The sequence below is a fragment of the Gopherus flavomarginatus genome, chromosome 3, assembly GCF_025201925.1.
Source record: "Gopherus flavomarginatus isolate rGopFla2 chromosome 3, rGopFla2.mat.asm, whole genome shotgun sequence".
In the NCBI taxonomy this organism is placed as follows: domain Eukaryota; kingdom Metazoa; phylum Chordata; order Testudines; family Testudinidae; genus Gopherus; species Gopherus flavomarginatus.
Window position 1 is genome coordinate 241,803,432 of NC_066619.1, and position 22,343 is coordinate 241,825,774.

The 22,343-nt window shown below is 42.1% G+C and overlaps 1 protein-coding gene across 1 annotated transcript in view; it reads right to left on the minus strand.

The window, feature by feature from the left end:
* FAM114A1 (family with sequence similarity 114 member A1) overlaps positions 1–22,343 on the minus strand; it is a 64,197-nt gene that overhangs the window by 11,462 nt on the left and 30,392 nt on the right. Inside the window, exons 4-10 of the mRNA XM_050947731.1 lie at positions 19,283–19,402; positions 19,008–19,114; positions 16,581–16,715; positions 13,999–14,151; positions 9,590–9,713; positions 1,435–1,520; positions 185–343 (exon numbers count right to left, since the gene is read on the minus strand). Of these exons, the coding sequence (XP_050803688.1) occupies positions 185–343; positions 1,435–1,520; positions 9,590–9,713; positions 13,999–14,151; positions 16,581–16,715; positions 19,008–19,114; positions 19,283–19,402 (884 nt within the window). The remainder of the gene's footprint in view (positions 1–184; positions 344–1,434; positions 1,521–9,589; positions 9,714–13,998; positions 14,152–16,580; positions 16,716–19,007; positions 19,115–19,282; positions 19,403–22,343) is intronic.

Sequence of the window (22,343 nt, forward strand, 5' to 3'; positions counted from 1 at the left end):
TCATAGCTATTGATTACCATCTCTTTTAAGTTCCTTTATAAAGCTAAATAACTTCTCCCCCTGGAGATATTAAAAACAACAGCACTACTCATAAGGATGAAGCACAAATGCTGGTTGTTTAGAGAATCCAGCCAAAGAGATTATGATTTTGTTTATGAAATTTCTCCTTCTAGGACTATTTTACCTCCACGGTTTTGTTTTTCTTTTCTTCTGTTTTATCACCACCATCTCCTCCTTGTTCAGTCTTTTGTTCATTCTCTTTGTTTTCCTCTGGCTCCTCTTCCAAGTCTAGTGATGTGGAGAAGTTGGTTTCTTTTAGCCAGTCATGAGCTTTTTTCCTAGCCTGCCAAACAAACCCCACAAAAAACCTCCTATTATTCAAGAGTGGAAGATCAAATAATGTTGCTGAAACACAAGTTAACAATACATTTCTTTACCTAGTTTTACTGTTCCACTCAAAATTCTTATTTACATCAGGCATGTACATAAGAGAAAATCTTTCTGTCCACTGAAGCATTGCTCACCTATGGCCATATACTGAACTATATTATGCTGCCCTTAACCTGCATATAGAGCTATAATTAAGACTAAAGTTACCAAAACCTCGGTTTTATGCAGGATGTATCTAAGAAATAAAAGAAAAGGGAAACTAAGATCTGACTGAAAAAGTGAAGCAGAATTTTTATAAAGAAAGAAAAAAATAAGCAAATTCTTTGAGTAAGCTAAAACAAGTCCAAATTCAGAAACGAAATTAGAAGAAAGCAACTGGATTTTGAACTGCTTAGTACCAAGCCTATAAGTGGATCAAAGCAGAAACAGCATCAGTGATGTCTTTCCAGCCAACTAGTCAACGGACGAGTACCACTAGCCATTTCCAGTCAATGGACTCAGGCTAGTGGTACTCATGCTAGTGCTCTCAAAATAGTGGGGTAGCCAGTGCTTTGAAGTTGCATCCCACGCTGGAGTTCAGACACTGAAGCCTTTGGAGAGGGATGGGCTTCAGAGCCCAAGCTGCAACTTTCAAAGCGCTCTCTACACATCTATTCTGACAGTGCTAGCACGAGCCCCGCTACCCAAGTCTGTAGACTTGCTGTGGTCTGTGTAGATGGACCACAATAGTCTAAACCAAACCCTCATGTAAAGATCCCTATTCTATCTACTAAAGCTTTCCCCACTTTGAGATTTCTTTGTGTGGCCCATCATTCTGGGTTGTCAGTGAGAGAGTAGCTAGCTAGCTAGCCTGGCCTCCTGGTTCTGGTCTGACTCACCTAATCTCTTCTACCACAGCTCTCTCTATTTAACATCTCTGTGCCATCCACCATTTGCGCTCTGATCTGCCACCCTAGATACTACTCTACATTGAATTTCAGAGCAGCGCCCACTAGTTCTTCTTTATACTAGGTAGTGGAGGCAGGTTCTGTAACTTGCACCAACCTTATTAAGTTTGTCAGGAGTGGCAGCAACGTGCAATTCAAACAGTAGCTCAGTAAGCATGCTAACAAACTCTTCTTCCATGCCTGCTGCAAAAGGAAATAAGATTATTTCTGTGAGCATGTTGTTTTTGTCATTGCAGTCAAAAATCAAATCAAAGATCAGATCCCCACACATTTCTAGCACTATAGAACCAGCATTGGTTAGACCATGAGTCAGCAACCTCTGGCACGTGGCTCACCAGGGTAAGCACCCTGGCGGGCCAGACCAGTTTGTTTACCTGCCGCGTCGGCAGGTTCGGTGGACTGTGGCTCCCACTGACCGCATTTCGCCGTCCCAGGCCAATAGGGGAGGCGGGAAGCAGTGCGGGCGAGGCATGTGCTGGCCGCGGCTTCCTGCCACCCCCATTGGCCTGGGACGGTGAACCACGGCCAGTCTGAGCCACGATCGGCCGAACCTGCCGAAGCGGCAGATAAACAAACCGGCCTGGCCCGCCACGGTACTTACCCTGGCGAGCTGCGTGCCAGAGGTTGCCAACCCCTGGGTTAGACTAATAAAATGTGATCGTCTCCACTCTTTGTTTCATCAAAGGAAAAAAGGGAGACGGCAGAAGCAAGAACTAGATGTATATTTTTAAGAACAGGTTAGACAATCACCTGTAAGGGATGGTCTAGGTAGACTTGGTTCTGCCTCAGCATAGGATGATGGTTTAGATGACCTCTTGAAGTCACTTCCAGCTCTTCATTTCTATGATTCTGTATAAGTTACAGGTCGTGGCTTACCTCCCCAGAATTGCAGTGGGTCAGCAGAATCACCAGGGAAAAACACATGCAACTCCCAAAAGATAAGCCCCTTTTCTCAAATGAGAATATATATACACAACACAGCAGCATAACTAGAGAATATAAGGTAAAGGGTGTTTCCTGCTTATTCATAGGTTCCAAGGACAGAAGGGATCACTGTGATCATCTAGTCTGACCTCCTGTAAAACATAGTTCACAAAACTACCCCCAAAATAATTCCTTTCACTCTGTGGGGACTACAGCTAAAGAAGGTAATTTCCTTTTCACTTTAAATTTGAACTCTGGTTAAGCAAGACTTTCATTTCTGTGGTTTGGTCTATGGCAGAGGTTCTCAAACTGTGGTCCGTGGACCACCAGTGGTACACAAGCTCCATTCAGGTGGTCCGCGGATAGTTCCCTTTACGGTGCGTGCCTGGGAGGTCACACACAAAAGAATGAAGGGCCACCTCCCTAATTAGTGGAGCCGCGCAGGCGTGGCTCCACTAATTAAGTGCCTGAACCCTGGAGAAGATGCACATATAAGGTGATGTGTTGGCCCTGGGGAGAACAGGGGTAGGTTGGAGGGGGCAGTGGGGTGAGAAGAGGGGGTGGGGGGAATTTGGGACATGCAGGGCTGTGGTGGCCAGAGAAAGAGGCGACTTTCTCCAGCTCCAGGGCTGCGGCTGCCAGGGAGAGACAGCCCTCCTTCCTAGCCTTGGCTCTGTGGCTGCTCTGGCAGGGAAGATACCCAGGGTTAGTGAAACTATTTAGGTGACCGCACTAGGATTTGGGGGACACTATTTTCTTCAGCAGCGACTACGGCGGCTGGATCTTCGGCCGCTCTGGTCGCCGCCGGCATTTAGGTGGAGGGTGGGGAGCTGCCGCAAGGGGGGTGCCTCAAGGCAGAAGGGGGGAGCTGCCGCAGGGGGGGCACCTCAGGGCAGAGTGGGGATGCTGCTGTGTGGGGGTATGCCGCAGGGTGGGGGCCCGGGGGGTGGGGGCACAAGATGGAAGTTTTGCCTAGGGCGCGAAACATCCTTGCACCGGCCCTGGAGATACCCCCTCCTTCCCAGCCCCAGCTCAGGGGCTGCTGCGGCAGGGGAGAGAGAGAGAGACCCGCTCCTTGCCAGCCCCAGCTCAGGGGCTGCTGTAGCGGGGGAGAGAAGGCACATCCATTGCATTAGAAAGGTCAGACTACTGATATTAAAATATGAGTTGTGTGCTTTTATTTGTAGAACAAAAAAACATTATTATTAAGGTTTTTTTAATATAGTTCTTTTATCCAAAGCGCTTTACAATAGTTAGCTAACGGTACAAACAACATTTGGAAGGATCATTAAGTGGTCCGCCGAGACCCTCAGCAATTTTCAAGGGGTCCAAGAAAAAAAAAGTTTGAGAACCACTGGTCTAAGGTGCAGGAACTTTCTCTCATTGTAGAATGTTTGTGAGTAAACCACAGATTCTCTGTGCTTGACCTCCCTCTTGGTCATACAGATTCCTTTTGTCTGCCTTTGACAGCTCAAACTACAATCATTGTTTCCCCAGGGCCTATTGTGTTGTTTCTGTGGGGCTTCCCAAGATGCATATATTTTACTATCTTTTAGATTATCTTTGACATCACAGATAATGCTTTCAAAGATGACAATTTCTGCCATGCAATTCTACCATTTTATCTATGTAATCTCCTAAAGTATCTATGGTAGGTAATCTATCGCTTAAATCAGCTTCGGTACCAGATGACTGGAGGATAGCTGACATAATGCTGATTTTATAAAAGGCTCAAACAGTGACCCTGGCTTTTACAGGATGGTAAGCCTCACTTCAGGATCAATCAAATTGGTTGAAACTAGTATAGTAAAAAATAGAATTATCAGACACATAAAAACAATATCTTGTGGAGGAGTCAACACAGCTTTTGTAAAGGGAAATAACATCTCACCAATCTATTACAATTCTTTGAGAGTGTCAACAAATATGTGGACAAGGGTGATCCAATCAATACAGTGACTTGGGACTTTCACAAAGCCTTTGACCAGGTCCCTCACCAAAGGCCGTTAAGCACACTAAGCAGTCATGGAATAAGAGGGGGAAGATCCTCTCATGGATCTGTAATTGATTAAAAGCTAGAAAATAATGCATAGAAATAAATGGTTAGTTTTCACAAAGAAGAGAGGTAAATGGCAGGATCCCCACAAGGATCTGAACTGGGACCAGTGATGCTCAACATGTTCATTAATGATCTGGAAAAGGGGTGAACAGGGAGGTGGCAAAATTTGCAGATAATGCAAAATTACTCAAAGTTAAGTCCAAAGCTGACTGCAAAGAATTATAAAGGGATTTTACAAAACTGGGTGACTGGACAACAAAACGGCAGGAAAATTCAATGCTGATAAATGAAGAGTAATGCACATACAAAATGATGGGGTCTAAATTAGCTGTTACCACTCAAGAAAGAAATCTTGGATTCATCATGGATAATTCTCTGAAACCATCCACTTAATGTGCAGCGGCAGTCAGAAAAGCTAGCCATGTTAAGAACCACTGGGAAAAGAATAGGCAATAAAACAGAAATATCATAATGCCCTAAATTAATCCATGTGCCCACACCTTGAATACTGTGTGCAGTTCTGGTTGCCCCATCTTATAAAAGATGAAATTAGAAATGGAAAAGATATGGGCAACAAAAATGTCTATGTTGAACTGTGTCATTATTTGCAGCCTGCTGAAACTAGAGAAGCTGTTCACTAACACATTGCACAAGAACCAGAATTTCTGATAACTTGTGGCATATAAAATATGATACCCAGTTCAATTACCTTGTCCCTTAATGTCTGGTAGCGACATGTGAAGTCATTGATATTAATGTAGCCTTAAGAATTAGGTACAGCCACTTTTCAGGTATACTCATCTTTTGTTAGGCATGAATATCACCACAGTTTGAAAGGAAACAGAAAACTATTGCAAAAACACATTTGTCCCTTTGGAAGCAAGAAGTGCCCTTTCCCCTTACTCCTGTGGATGCTGATTGTACCTGTCTGTCTGATCCTAAAAAGGCATGGAAACGGGCTACACACCCAATCCCAAAGTTGCCAAGAATGAGATTTATGCAAATGAGCTTTCTCAAAGATCCTCACACATCTTTCTCTTGTGCAGGCTCCACAGAGATAACTGCAGCTCAAAAGCTGTAGTAACATCCTTGGAGCAGCAGCAGAAGGTGAGAAATGATCCAGGATGGGTCCTCAAGGTTACAGCAAAAAAACAAACCCTCCAAACAGTTTATTTGAAGGTAGAGAAGTGTTTTTCCTCCAGTTAAATCTCTTATCTTTTGTATATCTAGAGCACAGCCAAATGATACTGTAGCGCTATCAAATACTGTGACCTCTTCTACAATGGGAAAACATGGTATCTAGCAAGACAGTTAGCCAACATGTGTTAATCAACATGTTTTTAGGTACCGTTGAGCACCTAGACAGAATTTAACATGTTCAAAAACATCTTGTCTAGGACCATGTCTTCACTGGGGAAAAAAAGGTTTCAATTAAAATCCCACTGAAGACAAGGCATTTCTACTTTCAAGAGAAGTTAGCGGGTTGAGTTACAGACTATAGGGGAGTTGGAGTTTAACTCTACTTGGTAACTAATGATAAAACTCAACTGCCTTGTCTTTGCTGGGATTTTAACCAGAGTTATGTAACTCAAGTTAAGAACACATCTCTTATTTGCAGTGAAGACATGCCCTGGGTTTGACCAGGACCAGCTAACTCATAATTAAACAACATTGTCTTTGTTCACATGAGGTGCTCAGTGGTATTGAAAAACATGTTAAATAGTATTAAGCACACCTCATTTTCCCAATGTAGTTAAGGACTATATCATGGCAAATTGCCGAAGGGCCCTAAACAAATCATTTTAGGTAAATAAATCAAATAAAAAAAGAAAAAAGACCAAGAATCTGCTCTGGGAAGGACACACCTCAGTGCAACCGGGGAAGCTACATTTGGTTTTGTAAATACGGTCAGAAACATGAACCACAGTAAGTGGAGAATAGAAACCTAGTTTAAATTATATAGCCATTCGCAAACGAAGGTTGGCTGAATTAGAAACCTGCAACAGTTAATAAAACTGTGCTCTGTTGGGGAACAAATGTTTACATCATTAGCAGAATTAAATTTAAAGATGTTGGATGTCATATTTATTTTAAAATGACAGATTAAAATTGCCTTTTATGGCCCTATTAACTGAATTCTTTAAGTTTTATGGGCTTTTATGCACTGGCCGCACTCAATAAAGACATTTAGGAATGCATGTGTTAAATTCAGGGCATGGCCTGGTGCTCCTGTCTCACAGGCCTCCTATTGGTCACGAGAAATCCCTTCCCCCATTCTCCTGTTTTTTACACCTTTCCTGAAGATCCCACATTTTATTCTGGCTTAGAAAAGATAAGTAGGATTCTCTTAGGCACCCTCAAAGATGTTGTCTAGAGCGGACATTGCAGGGCAAAGTAAGGAGATGTGCACAGTGTCTTTGCAATGCTCCGTGCATGGCCAATCACAAGGGAAAGGCAGCAGCAAGCACTGAAACTCAAGTGTCTCATGTGGGTGTGCTCACCACAGAGATGCCAGCCCTGCCCTCATGGAAAGGGCCTATAGAAAATTAAATTTTTTCCAGTTTTTGAACCATCCTATAAAATTTAATACAAAATTATATCCTTGCTACTCTATATGATTCTATAGGATGGTTAAAAAAAAAAAGCCTTTAAGGCCTGATCCAAAGCCCACTGAAGTCTGTGGAAAGACTCCCTCTCAGCTCAGAGGGCTTTGGATCAGGCCCATAGAAAGGATTACAAGCTCTGTGAATTTCTATTAGGTTTTAGAGTAATTTCTGCAGAACCCTATTGATTTCATCCCTCTTAAATTACATAGGATTTTCCCATAAGGGTTTATCTTGCTCATCGTTTCATACAGTTTAAGGCCAGAAGGGATCATTAGTCTTACATCCAGTATATCACAGGCCATTAATTTCATTTAGTTACCCTCATATTGAGCACAATAACTAGAGTTAGACTAAAGTATTTCAGCCCTCAGGAGACTGAGTTGTAGCAAAAAATCTAGCTCAGCTACATGCAAGTTTTCTAGTTGAGCTGTATAAACCAAATAGCTGGCAACTTTGCCCTCAAGAGATTCAACACAGCTGCCTGTAAGCATGTTACAAATATCTGAAAAGAAAATGGGTCTCCTCTCCATTTCTCAAAGGCCAGATTTCTCTCTCCATCTACTTTAGTAATTCTGTCTATGGCCAGATGTTAAATATTTACATATTTAATATTTTTATAGTCTCTTTCAGCCTCTTGTATTAAAAAAATGCAACTTGACATTGTCCCCTTGTTTGTAAATATCTGTGGACGGATATCATGTGATGTGTACAAGATATGAAAGTTCCCTTGTGGAATTACTGCTTATGCAGTATGGGTGACATTTGCCACTGTGCAGAGGGAGAGGGCAAATCCTGTTCATCACTAAAGGGCTTATTACAAAGTGATACACAATGTACTGTATTATACTGCCTTTACTCTGTATGTGGAGCTACATACACATGTAAATGGATCATGGGCCTTAAGTGGTGCATAGGAATTGCCCTGGCTTTCTGCACTGGGGTTACCCAATAAGCACGAATGTTACCCAATGTGCACTTATTGTGGTTAAAGGAAATGAGTCACCTCGAACAGTAGCTGATCTTACTGCAGCCTAAAATAACTGTTGGACTTTCTGAAGACCATTCTCTCGCTCCAAGATGTATTGAACATGTCTGTGGTTATCATTTCCTCTGTAACAAGGATGTATTTTGGTCTTCTAACTGATTTGCTTTTGCAGAGCAAAATCTGCAATGCTTTTTGCTTCAGTCTCTATCTTCAAGGAGCTCTATGGCTTAGGCTCAGCATATCTAAAAGATGGCTTAGAGCTTGAGAATGAGGATGTTGGTTGACAAGTCCCCTCCTCAGGCACAACTGAACTTTCCACCTTAAGGGTAAAGCTCACCTGTGCTGAAGATAGAACATTCTTCAGGGCTGTTGTGAGGCTGTGGAGTGAATTCCACAGGCATTAAGGACCATCACAGACCTCACCACTTTCCACTACAAATGCAAGCTATGTTTCTTTGATATGCTTTCTAGTATAAACTCATAGTAATGTTTACATTAAAAAAACAACCCTACCAAACTAAACACTCCATTGCACACACAGCTTTCCCTTCAGGAGAGGATGAAAGAACAAACCACATGAGACCGATGTTAGTCCCTTTGCTTAATAAACTATTGGAAGGTGCTAGGAGACTATGGTGATGAGAGCAATTATGTAGAGTAGAACAGAATAGAAGTTGCTGCTTCCCCAGGCAGTGTCAACAATGAAATATCTCTAGACACTTCTTTTAAATGAGGTTTTATTTCAGTGATTCATAATTTCAGATTCTTGGCCACACATCTCTCAGTATTTTGCAAAATGTAGGATTGTATAGGCCTGCATCACTGAGATTAGGAGAAGACCCTCATATGTAAAACAAGGTCTTCTAAGTTATTGAGGATAGAGTCCATTTCCATTGATTTCAAGAGCTCAATTCAAAATGCACAACCCAGGAGGAGAGGGCACTCCGGTGGCTGTGAGCTACCTATACAACTTCCTGATTCAGTCCTGTTTCAGAGGCTGCAGAGGCCCCTGGCATAACGTAGGCAGCCCTAGGGGGTCTCTGTAAGTTATGGAAACCTCCCTAGGCTGCCCTTTGGATCACAGCATGGTCTGGAATCCTCACAGTGCTGTATACTGCAGCCCAGCCTGTGACACGCCCTTGCTGCCCCCCAACACCCTCCCTAAGTCAGGACTTGCAAAGAGAAACCTTGGAAGCAGCCTTATGGCTTTCTTTAACAGTGCCAGTGCGAGGGGAATCCTCTCTCAGCAGGGACTGGGGCTTTTAGGACCCTTTTATGCCCTGCCAGCTCTTTTACCTCATGTAAAGGTGCTGGAGCAGGGGTAAGGATCTCATCCACTGGATACAGCCATTATGGGAGAAAATCATTGCTGAACTCCCCTAAACTTTTAGCCTATCGTGCATACACAATTTTATAAGCAGAGTCTATAAACCAGAATGTCACTCAACTGAGTTTGAAATGAACATCTAACAATCTAACAATCTAAGCTTCCCTAGTCTCCACTGTATTTACTTCTTTAGAAGAATGTTAGGGTATTATAGGGAAATTCACTCCAAATTGTCTGTCTACTCTCAACTCTCAATTAATTAAAGCTAGTTTGGGTTAAAGTGTTTTTTTTAAATTAAACATATAGAGTTAACAGGTCTCAACTGGGATACACCAGTATTATTTTAATTACCTTTTTTTTCTTGATCCTCTTCATTATTTGATTCCTTTGGAATGAAGATCTCTTTAATAGCAATTAAGTCATTTTTCACAGTTTCCAGCTGCTCTCCATTAAGTGATGTTAAAAATGACTGAATCTGAGAAAGGAAATGACAGTGATCACTACTAACCCAAATCACCCCTTTCTTTACTGAAATTAGGAATTTTGATCCTGACCCCAAGGTGTGTTGAGCAGTAGACAAGAACTCCCATTAGAAGATCAGGTCCTTTATCTAACCTATCTACCTTATCTAGGGATTAATTACATGCTCATCCGCTTGGTATCCGAGTTTCTGACAAATATTACACAAGCCTTACAAGATACTCAGGCCGCTTCCTGCTCCCAGAGCACATTTTTTTGATAACATCTTATCATTATTCTGGGAAGGCTCTGGTGAAGAGTGGGTAGGCAGAGGGGAAGATTTGCTGTCAGCCTGAACAGCTGTGGCAGGGAATTCCAGAGTAGTAGCCCTGTGCCCTGCTCCCACAAGGCTTACTCACATTACCTACAGTCCAACTGTTTTGAAGAACGTAGTGGTCATGGCATGTCACCGTGCCTGAGAAAATCTGGTTCTAGCCCACTGAAAGTTTTGAAAATTAAGGCTATCAACCTAGGGGATGACTGCTAGTAGTCTGCTCTCCTCACAAGCAGCATTAGTTCCACCAAATGCCCATAGGCTGTCTTTGGTGGACACTCACCGGTCTGCTTTCGTCTTCAACTAGGAATCTCCTTGCAGAGTCCCCAAACTGCTATCAGTTTTCCCCCGCATGTAGGCTGCTAGATCTGTAGTTGATACCCAAGCACTGAACACTCTTGCTTACAAGAGATGAACCTCATTTCATTATAAAGAAGTCTGCGAGCTCTGGTTAACTTGAATTTAAATGGACTCATGCTAAGTTTTGGCTGTGATGAATGAGAATGTGTTTTGTTTGTTTTATAGGACCTGACTGTGATTTTTGTATTTACAATTCTACACCTAGAAATAGTTGCAAATGCTACAACTGTAGGGACATTAGGTGTCAAAGTGCTGTTGAAATGGGCCTGCAATTATTTGTGTCGGAAAAATAGGAGGCTGAAGTGAGACCCTTTTAAAAAAGCAGGACCATTCTGTTCAAGAGAAACTATTCCTTATAGTTCTATTTTTTGAGAGGGCAGGGAGAGATGGACTTTAAAAGAAAAAGGTAGAGGAAGAAACGCTGAGAAATGTATATGAAAAATGTCATAATGTATAAATACCATCGCTAAGTGTGAACCAAAGCTTTCCTGAACGGCTGTACAGCAGAGCCAATAAACTGACCATTGAAAGCTAGCTGTCACAGAGACCTAATTAACTTAAGCATGTATCTCAGAGTAATCTTACAGGGTTTGTCTACACAGCAGTGTAAGCCCTGGTCTGAGTCTGGACCCAAGGCAACCCTCTCTTGCATCCACACTGCAATTGTGCTAACTTAGGGCTTGGACTTAGGGTCCCAGGACCCCATAGGGCTGTAGGGTCTGAGCCTGAGTTAAACCTGGACCTAGGGTCCGAGTCCTATTGCTATCCTATGTGCACACAGTCCCCTTTTGACTTGAGGTCCCAAGAATCTTCTAGATGTATCCTACAGTTTCTGGCGGCAGAGTAGCGGTGCTGCAGGCAGCCAGCACAGTGGTCTGGAAGTGCCATTACTGCTGGCTGAGCCTGCTCCCCATTCCTGCATTCTCCTGTGGTGGTGGTGGCTCTGGCTCCTGCGCCTCCTTGCTGTCATGTGGAGCTTGCCCAGAGCAGGGAGCAAATTTGCCAGTTGGGATGTGGCTCTTGGCTGTTGAGGATCATTACACCCCTGGCCGTGGTGAGCCAGGACCTCTCCCACTCCCTCTCTCTGCAGGGTGTGCTCTGATCTCTGGCCCTTGCTCCTGGGCTCCCACTGCCCTCCCTGGGGCTGCGTGTGCAGGGACACCCTTTCTGTGTGCACTGTCAGGATGGTGAGTGGGAGCTGGTGCCCAAACTTCCCCGCAGCCTCCTGGCATGCAGCGGGGGCAGGGATAAGGGATCCCCAGGGATGCACGCAAGTCTGGGGATGCACTTTACCAGTCTGCAGCCAGCAGCAGCCAGGCTGGGGTGTGTGTGTGTTTTAAGAGATGGGATCTTTGGGAGGACAGCAGCAATCCACCACCTTGGTCATGCAGGCAAGGGCCACACACCCTGGGTAGAATGGAGAAGGAAAGAAAGCAGCTAGTTCTGGATCCTCTGGGAGGATTGCCAAGAGCTGAAGAACTTGATTATTAGGCAATCAAGTGGGTCACCAAGTTGACTGCTTCTTGAGACTTGTTAGTAAAAAGTGAGAGTAAGAAAGTGCCAGCGGTTGAACACTGGAGGCTGCTTCTGCACCAGTCTTCAGCTGGGCCAGGGTTAGAAGACTTTAGACAAGGTTGGTGACTCTGATGCAGTGTATGACCTACTTGGGGTGTTCCTTCTGCAGGGTGAGTGATCTGCAGTTTGCACAAGCACACTATCAGCCACAAACAAATTTATTTTTCATCATGTCATTTTGACTTGCACTGCATGGCAATCGAGACTACTTCCTCCCAAACACTGCCCCTCACCAAAAATGAGCTCGTTTTCCCCTCCCCTTGAAGCACATTCCTATAGGTACTATTTCCCCTCTGCCATTGGGCCATGGAAGTCTGTAATGTGAGCACACAAAGTACCCCTTACTTCCGCTGCTCAGGTACAATCAGCACTCGCCACACTAGCTTCACTTTCTGGCTGAGCTACCAATCCAGTGTCTCCTCGCTGTCATAGGTCCTTTCAGAGGGAAGTGGCTCACGTCTGGCTTCACAAAAGTTGTGAAGAGCACAGCAAGCCACAGTAATGCAGACAGTCGTAATTACACTGGCATCTAAATGGGTTTGTAAACACTCCAACAGGACATTAATCTGCCAAAAGCACATTCAACAACCATTCTACACCTGCTTAGAGTGTAATTAAACTTTTTTTTTGTCTGGGCCTCTGAAATCAGGGTATGATTTCACAAGCCAAGGCAAAAGAGGGTACGTGGATTCCCCAATAACAACAATGGGGACAGTAACACTAGTTATATCTATGTCATTTGGTGGAAATAGTGTCCCAGCCTGTCCATGAATGTAGACTCCAGAGCAGCAAAAAACTCTGGCATCATTAACTTTTACTGTATAGCTCACACTGACATTCATAAATCTGCTTGTGTGGTCCACTACTGCCTGCGTAACAATGGAGTAATACCCTTTGCGGTTTATGAACTCATGTGCTCCTTGAGGAAGGCCAACTATGGGCACAAGTCCCATCAACAGTACCGTCATCGTTAGGAAACAGAGTGTGTAGTAGAGTTTTCCCACAGTACACCATGTTCCTAGCAGGGCTGGCTTTAGCCATTTCGCTGCCCCAAGCACAGCGGCAGACCGCAGGGGGCGCTCTGCTGCGTGCCCGCGGATGCTCCACCGGAGCCCCGGGACCAGCGGACCCCCCGCAAGGACACCTGCGGGAGGTCCACCGGAGCTGTGGGACCGGCGGACCCTCTGCAGGCACGCCTGCGGAGGTTCACCAGAGCTGCCTGCCACCTTCCCGGCAACCGGCAGAGCGCCCCCCGTGGCATGCCGCCCCAAGCACGCTCTTGGCGCGCTGGGGCCTGGAGCTGGCCCTGGTTCCTAGGGCTAGAATGTTGACATTGGTGGGGGGCACTAGGCACTCTGGAATATGGTTAATTTTGACTTGGGTCAGTGCACTTCAATGTGGATGTCAAAGCCCTAGGTTTGAGCACGGGTCAGAAAATTCTTAACCTAGGGTTAAAATACAACATAGATGCTCAAGCCCAGGTTTCCTTGACATGGGTCAGCTGACTCAAGTCCCAATTACCCTAGGTTACATTGCTGTGTAAACACAGCCACAGAGACTGCTTACATCTCTATTTATATCTTAGGCTGGTCAACAACAAGATAATAACACAATGCAATAAAGAATATTTAGAAGTTAAATAAATAATCTGGAATGCATTTTCTTTTATTAACCTCTTGGTGTAGTTGGTGCAAGGTTCCTGAATATAAATGGTAACACCTTTAATAAAAACAATACACTTGAGTCTTGTGGTAAAGCTTGAAAGAGCATTAGCACCTTGTAACAGGTTTAAAATGCAGAACACATAATGTCTTAACAACTAGAACTTTCAATGGCAGATTTCCTTGCTTCCTTTGTGCTAAATCCTGGTCCTCCTGACTTCATGAGATACGGGATTAACCCTTGGGACCAAATCAGTACCCAGTGAAGTCAATGAAAAAAACTCTTATTGACTTGTATGGGGAGATTAATGCTTACAAAAAGTATTTCACTAAACATTGTGTTTGTGATTTATGCAGTTTGCATACTGTACCTTGGCTTCACTTTCATTTGACAGAATTTCCAGAGCTTCAAGATGGGACAAACCTTGGAACTCATCAAAAAGCAGCCCATAATGCGCTGTCCTTTCAACTATAACTTGCTGGGCCAATCTCTGCTTCTCTTTCTCTTTCGCTTCTCGCAACAGCTGCAAAAATATACATCATTCCTGTTGATTTATTGACTGCACTGCAGATTTGGCAGTTTTTATTACTCTCAGCCTCATCTCTTCTAGGCAGCAATAATAAAATTTGGTACTATATCACACCTGCAGAGTTGAAATTTTAGTCAGCCTCAGATATGCCTCATAATTTTTTTTTATTAACCTCTCTAATAAAATATTTAACAGTGTTCTATATGTGTTTTCCCTATGGTAATTATTAACTTTAAAAACCAACCAACAACAAATAACATTGCTCATATCCTCAAATGCAGTGTTGGCTACAGGTAATACCTCATAAATTTTGCCACCATTTCCAAGGGAAGAAAAATTAAAAAGTCTTTACTTCATCCAGTGCCTGATACAGGTCCTACAGTACATATACATAGAGCACAATCTCTGCAGAATGCTGTTTCCAGGGTTCCTACTCACATCAAGTACATATATAGTGAATATATAGTGAAACTTGTTGTAAATGACCTTTGGACCCACAAAAATATTGTGCTTAACGAAGGTAGGGTTTTGTAATAAAAATGGATCAGAACTGTACTCCATACATTTGGGGATATTATGGAGTGCTCTCTTAATACAGAAGATTGCCTAAGAAGAAATGGCCTCTTGTACACATTTTCCACTGCATTTATGGGTTAAATTTCACCCTATCCAAAGCCTATGAACCACTTAAGCCTATTTTGACATTTTACGCTTATGTGGCACTTTGGCCTTTTCCTGTCCCTCTGCACAAGGATGAAATATCTATCTCTACCATGTTTGCACTATTTTCTATTTCAATTTGGTATGTTATGACATTAAAGTATTCATTAGATGTGCAAGGTATATTGTGTCAGATTTTCAAAGGAGACCCATTTTCAATACTGCATACACAATTCTTCATATCTAAATTTTGCATGCACAAATAAGATTAAAAGGAAGCAGTGGACTATGACTCAGGAGAACTGGGTTCAGTTATTGTACCACAGACTTTCTGTGCGAACTTAGGCAATCACTTTACCTTTCTCTGCCTCATTTCCCCACCTCTTATTACCTCCATTTAACACTTTCTTTCTCCCATCCTTTGTTTCCCTTGCCTATTTAGGCCCCATTCAGGACCAAACTTATGCATATACCTGCCCATGCAATTAGCTGGTTTCATGTAGATGTGTATTTTTGCAGACACAGCTGTAGTCCAGTGTTTGAAAAATTGGTTCTTACAATCTAGATGACTTTCTTCAGATCATAAATTTTCAGTCAGATCAAATTTTGAGTCTACACTACTTGAGAGAGTCCCCTTTATTGCCAGAGTTGCAATATTACATTGCGAAGTGCCTTGGAATGCTTTACAAAAAACACATTACCCAAAACGAAGCCCTGATCTTGCAATCAGATCCATGTAGAAACTTCAACTGCAGTACTGGGGCCATAATATTTTATGGCTATACATATTTCTTTTTTAACAGTAATGGCCATTTGGAGCATTGCTCAAGTAGATATAGGTAAGGTGTATAATTATGTAATTTGCTTAGCATGGATTAGTTTGCTTTTGATCTGTTCTAACAGTATCATTCTGTTTCTGCTTACAGTGGTAGATGTTAAAAATGAAACATCTTATTGGGAGAAAAATATCTCACTGCAATATTACATTCTACAAACAGGAAAATATTGTGGTAATATAAAGGCGCCCTTTTAATGTCTACCGCTATAGGATTTCTCTTAACCTTACTACCTATAGGTTTTATGCCACCTAGGTCTATCTGTGTTTATTAACACAGACACAGTTTATTGATGAAATTCTATTGCAGTGAGTAAAAGTAGTAAGCAGTTACTGAACATCTGTACCTGGAGAGCTAAAGTAACTGGTACTGGCAATGATTATTCAGATTATACTGTTACAAGGTCTCTGAATCTTTGAAGACACAGCTCATGACTTGACTCATATGGTAAGGGCATGGTGCATTGCTGTTGAGTATTTTGTTCCCCTAGATGACAGCATTAATTCAAAAGGTTATAAGTAATAATTATTTACTGCTTTAATTTTTTTCCCAATAAAATGAATGCTATATTCCACTATTACTCATTCCCCAGGAAAGCACTACAACTATGTATGTATTGGTGTGAATACAGATTTATAACTATTAAGAAAACATTAAGGGTTTGAGCACTTCTCCAGAGTATGTTTATCACCTGACACAGTATCTTATGAAAATCGGTAACTGCACATCCTTGTTTATATGCAAGTGCTAATTTTACAAAACACATTAATTTGCAGTCCTGCAGAGAACAAAGTGGAGCTGACACAATGCATAATTTTTATTTGCATAAGTCTAACTATACTAAATTAACCCTACTACTGATGTGAATGAAATTCTTGCTCAGTAATCTGCAACCACACTAACAAAGAGGGTTTGAAGCAATCCAACCTGAGATAAGGAAACTGTTCTTTCCATCAGTATTTTGGTTTTCTTAAATCCAGGATCACTTTCTGCCAGGACATTCATGGTTTTCTTGCCGATAAATTCCAAAGCATCTAGACCACCTGTCAAAACACTTTTTCCCTGCACATAAAACAATGCAGTGTGGTTATTTTCTTTACACTTTATGTTAAAAAACATTGGTTCTGCTGACACTGACTTTGAATTTTTAACTCCCCAAAGTTTCTCCACCCTTACTAGTAATAGGACTTATGACTTCATCAATCTCACTGTGCTTTGAATCCATTTTCCAGGAGAAAAAGTACTATACAAAGGTTTTATAATTAACTTATTTTGAATGATATTTAATAGCTTGAGGTCAATAAGAAATATGCCCAATAGCAATTCTCTTAATAAAGTAAAGAATAATAATCAGAGAGTAAAGCCATATTTACTTTGTATACATGGATGGTTCATCTTTTCCTTTAAATGGCATGCAGTGGGTCAGTGCAAATCTTAGGTATAAAAGGTTCCTCTGAAGTTAAGGACCCTTATGAAAGGAGCTCACCTCACTCGTGTAACTGAGTTTTTTTTTCATTTGACAGCTGCAATGAATTGCTACATGGGAGATTCTCTCACATGAAGCTATTGATTCTATGTCCTCTCACCAGCTTTATTCATCTCTCTCATTGGTTCAGCTACATGGAAGAAGAACCTACACTTGTTAACTGGTCTGTCTTTAGCCTAGACTCTATGTCTGGCAGCTTCTCAAATGAGGAGCTGAACATGGAAAACTTTACAGAGGTCTCAGCAGTCAAGAAGGCCTCTGTTCTCAGTATTAGAACATTGAAGGAAACTTTTTTCAACAAGAGGCAGGAGTCACTACATTACCATGAGGAACCTGAACTGCTCTTTCTCTTCTTGATACCATTTGTTACCTTGATACGATGGCCTTCACCACCCATGTGGACAGCTGTAACTTTCCAGTTCTCCCTCCTAATTCTCCCACTTGCAGACTGGCCTCCCCATGGAGCTCAGGCAGTCTCATCCAAACCCACCACCAGCAAATCGTAGGTAGCTACAACCTCACTGACCCTGTGACCCTCACTGCAGCCCTCGGGGAGTGGTCAATGGAAATCTTCCCATGTTCCCACAATCTTTGACATTAGAGCGAAGCTATTCATGGTATGCTTCGAATGGGCTGGACAATCATTGAAAGGGAACTTCACCCTCACCAGTTTTGCACAAAGGAAACCCTGCCATCTATGCTTCCTAGATGCTGCCTGCAATTTTCTGCAATCCGATGCTAGAGCACCAAGCAAAAGAGTTCAAAGGAAAATGACTGTAGAGGTAGCATTTTATATACACTGAAAGGAACAAGGCAAGGTGTAGATGGATAGTGGAGAGGTAAAATGGAAGAAGCAACAGGATTAAGCAAAAGCTGGGATAGAGCGGAGGAGAGGGAAGAAGAGAGTGAAATGCAATGTTTAGGTTTTGAGCCTGGATCACAAGGAATATGGAAAGGACAATGGTAATAATGGATAAGGGAGGAAAGATGAATAGTTAGTTCATTTTTGCTATGTTGAGTTTGAGATGGCACCAAGATATCCAGAGAGCAGTGTCAAAGAGACAGCTTGAGATGTGAGACTAGGCAAAGAGGGAGAGGCCAAGGCTAGAGAAGAAAAGGAATAATTTAGAAAAAGTCTTGAACCAAGCAAATGTAGGATTGTCTTGTTTTATTTGCCAGCAAAAATATCAGAAACCCTCCTCTCAAAGTTAATCACAAAGGACTTGATTTTAATAAAAATCACGAGAGCACCACACCTCCACATGACTCCCAAGACTTTGCATAGACATACACAGTGCAGCAGCCAGAATTTTTTTTAAACTAAGTCTAGTCCCAAATGTTCACTCAAAGGCCATGTCTACACTTTGAGCTAGCGATGTGATTCCCAGCTCACATACACATACTTGGTGCTAGCTCAATGAAACAGTACTGGAGCCATGGTAGCATGGGCAGCAGATTTAGTGGCACGGTTCAAAACCAGGCTGAATACAAACTCACCTGAATCTCGTGGGTAGGGCTCAGCATTGCTAAGCTGTGCCTCTGCTGCCACTGCCTGTGCTACTGCAGCTAGGCTACTGTTTATAGGTGCAGTAGCTCTCATCGAGCTAGCCTGAGTATGTATATGCAAGCTGGAAATTGCACCCATAGCTCGCAGTGTAGGTGTAGCCTAAATTGGTTACTTTCTTTGATATACCTGAAACTTTATATTGAGCTAGTTATTTTTGTGTGAAAGTGTCATTGTAGATCTGTGGTTCAAAAACTGTTTTTCAAACAGTCACAAATTCCCAAACCCTCGTCTTCAAATGTGACTTGCAATTAGAGAGCACGAAGGAGAACTTGAGAAGACAAGACACACTGGAGTTACTCACTGTGTTCTGTACAGCATTAGTGATTGTTGACAGCATCCCACGAGATCCAGATGAAGGAGAAGAGGCTGAAACCCCAATGGAACTCTGGTCTGGGGCATCGCTGGAATCTAATAAAATGAAAAAGAGCCAGGCACAACACATCTTCAACACTGTGCTATCTTCAACAAATCACAACCAACTGGATTCTGTCACCAAAATCTTTGAATTTCCTAAATTGTATACATTTGATAATTTGTCAAAAAGTTTTGTTCAACTTGCACTAATAAGCTACTTACTGATCCCTGGTGTTTTGCTCTCAGTTGTGGCAGGTTGTGCGCCTTCTGAAGATGTTGAACTCGCATTATGAATTCTTAGAGTGGCTCCTGCTTTTTCCTTTACTGCAGTTAATCCATGACCTGTAATGGTACAAATATATTTTAGATGCAATTATGCATGTCTGTGATCTGGAAACACTCTTATTACTAATAACAAGGCATAATATTTAATGCTTAGTATATACATCAATTAAAAACAGGTGAAAATCACAACATATGAAGCCTACTACATCTGCTTAACTTATTTTCTAGGTCAGAAAAGCCAGCTAGACCTTCATTTACTCACTAGTTATATTAACACATTTCAAACTCGTGTCCTGTATGTTAACTGAGCAGAAATGATGAAACTGAAATAGAATACAAATGATACAGGATACAGATCATTGTAAATCTTGTTACTGTGAGAGAGGAAGGTAAAGTGCTCAATCTTTCAGTTAATTAGTGCCTTCAGTGCTGATTAACTGAAATGGGAATTGAGGGTGCTCTGTGCCTCCCAGGTCTGGGGCTTAAGCGGAATTCAGATGTTTCATAAGAATGGATGGCCATACTGGATCAGACCAATGGTCTATCTAGCCCAATATGCTGTCATCCGACAGTGGCCAGTGTCAGATTCTTCAGAGGGAATGAACAGAACAGTTATCGAGTGATATATCCGCTGTCATACAGTCTCAGTTTCTGGCTGTCAGAGGTTGAGGGACACCTGGTGCATAGGGTTGTATCCCTGACCATCTTGGCTAATACCCATTGATAGACCCATTCTCCAGGAACTTATGCAGTTCTTCTTTGAACTCTGTTAATAGTCTTGGCCTTTACTATATCCCCTGGCAATGAGTTCCACAGATTGATTGTGCATTATATGAAGAAGTACTTCCTTGAGTTTTTTTTTAAACTTGCTGCCTATTAATTTCATTGGTTGACCCCCTGAATTATATGACGGGGTAAATAACACTTAATTATTCACTTTCTCCACACCAATCATGATTTTATAGACCTCTCTCACATCCCCCCTTAGTCATCTCTTTTCTAAGATGAAAAGTCCCTGTCTTTTTAATCTCTCCTCACATGGAAGCTGTTCCCTACCCCAATCATTTTTGCTGCCCTTTTCTGAACCTTTTCCAATTCTAATATATCTTTTTGAGAGGAGTGACCAAAACTGCATGCAGTATTCAATGTGTGGGCATATCAAAGATTTACACAGTGGCATTATGATATTTTCTGTCTTATTATCTATCCTGTTCTTAATGGTTCCTAACATTGTTAGCTTTTTTGACTGCTGCTGCACTCTGAGCAGATGTTTTCATCGAACTATCCACAATGACTCCAAGATCTCCTTCTTGAGTGAAAACACCTAATTTAAACCCCATCATTTTGTACGTATCATTGGGATTATTTTTTCCAGTGTGCATTACTTTGCACTTGTCAAGATTGAATTTTATCTGCCATTTTTTTGCCCAGTCACCCACTTTTGGGAGATTCCTCTATAACTCTTTGCAGTCAATTTTGGACTCGATCATCTTGCACAATTTAGTATCATCTGTAAACTTTGCCACCTGTTTACATCCTTTTCTAGATCATTAATGAATATGTTGAATGGCACAGGTGCCAGGACAGATCCTTGGGGGACCCTGCTATTTGCCTCTCTCCATTTGGAAAACTGAACATTTATCCTACCCTTTGTTTCCTATCTTTTAACCATATACTGGACCTTTCCTCTTATCCTTTGATTGATTACTTTGCTTAAGAGCCTTTGGTGTGGGACCTGGTCAAAGGCTTTCTGAAAGTCCAAGTACACTATATCCACTGGGTCTCCCTTGCCCACTTGCCTTCTGACACTCTCAGAGAATACATTTCATGCCAATCATCTTTTCTCCCAACATTTTTGGGGATATCAGATTTGTTCTCAAGTGTCAAGTATCAGAGGGGTAGCCGTGTTAGTCTGGATCTGTAAAAGCAGCAAAGAGTCCTGTGGCACCTTATAGACTAACAGACGTATTGGAGCACGAGCTTTCGTGGGTGAATACCCACTTCGTTGGATGCATGTTTTACTTGGATTGGCATTTTAGGAATCCTCTCCCTAAAAGTCCTGAGAGGTGATACGAAGGAGAGTTGAGCATGCTCAGGACCTTACAGGACTAGGCTCTGAACACAGATGCAGGGATTTCCCTTATGAACCTTTGCTCTCTAAATAATCAATCATCCCACTCTCCTGGGTTATCTTTTTGCTCTAATTTTAACCTTCAAATCATCTTCCCCCACTAATACTAACCAGCTTTAATTGTGTATGTTACCTGGGCATTTGACTTTTGGACAGGAGGAGCTCTGGTTGGATCAGATGGCAGAAAAAAAAGTGTTACACCCTCAGGAAGGTATTTGGTAGGTGGTCCCACTGAAGTCAATCAGACTATTCACAACCTTAAAGGCAGGCTTAGGTAAAGATTGTTCTTTCAAAAGCATACAGTGTTTGCCAAACTCTGCTCCTACAGGAGTCAACAGGACCAGGGTTAGGACAATGCTGAGAGCTTCTGAAAATCCTCTTGCACATACCTTGCCAATCTGCGGCCTAAGTATGCGTAAGGAGGTGTTAATGATACTTCTACACACTTATGCTTCTCTGCCATCAGCTAAGTTGTCATGAGTTAAAAAGCTGTGATGTGAAAAATCAATCTAGAAAACAAATCAAAGACATTTCTAGAAATCTAAAAGGAACACAACTGTAGGCGTTTATTAACTATTGTCCATTCTCTCTAAGATTGGGAACTGCATGCATTTTATAAATTAAAAAATGAGTCTTCCCGGAGCTATTCTGATTGCTGCAAAACAGTTCATCATTAGCTAGAGTACAATATAGTATTTATATGCATTTGGGGTATCCAATTAGAGAGAGATGCAACAAACCATTGTGACTGAGGGTGGAGTGGAGGGAAGTTTTGCTGCATGATTCTGTGATTGCCAGATGGATTACCCATGAGATGCTCTATGAATTCAACAAGTATTGTCTGGGGACCATAAAATTACATAAAAT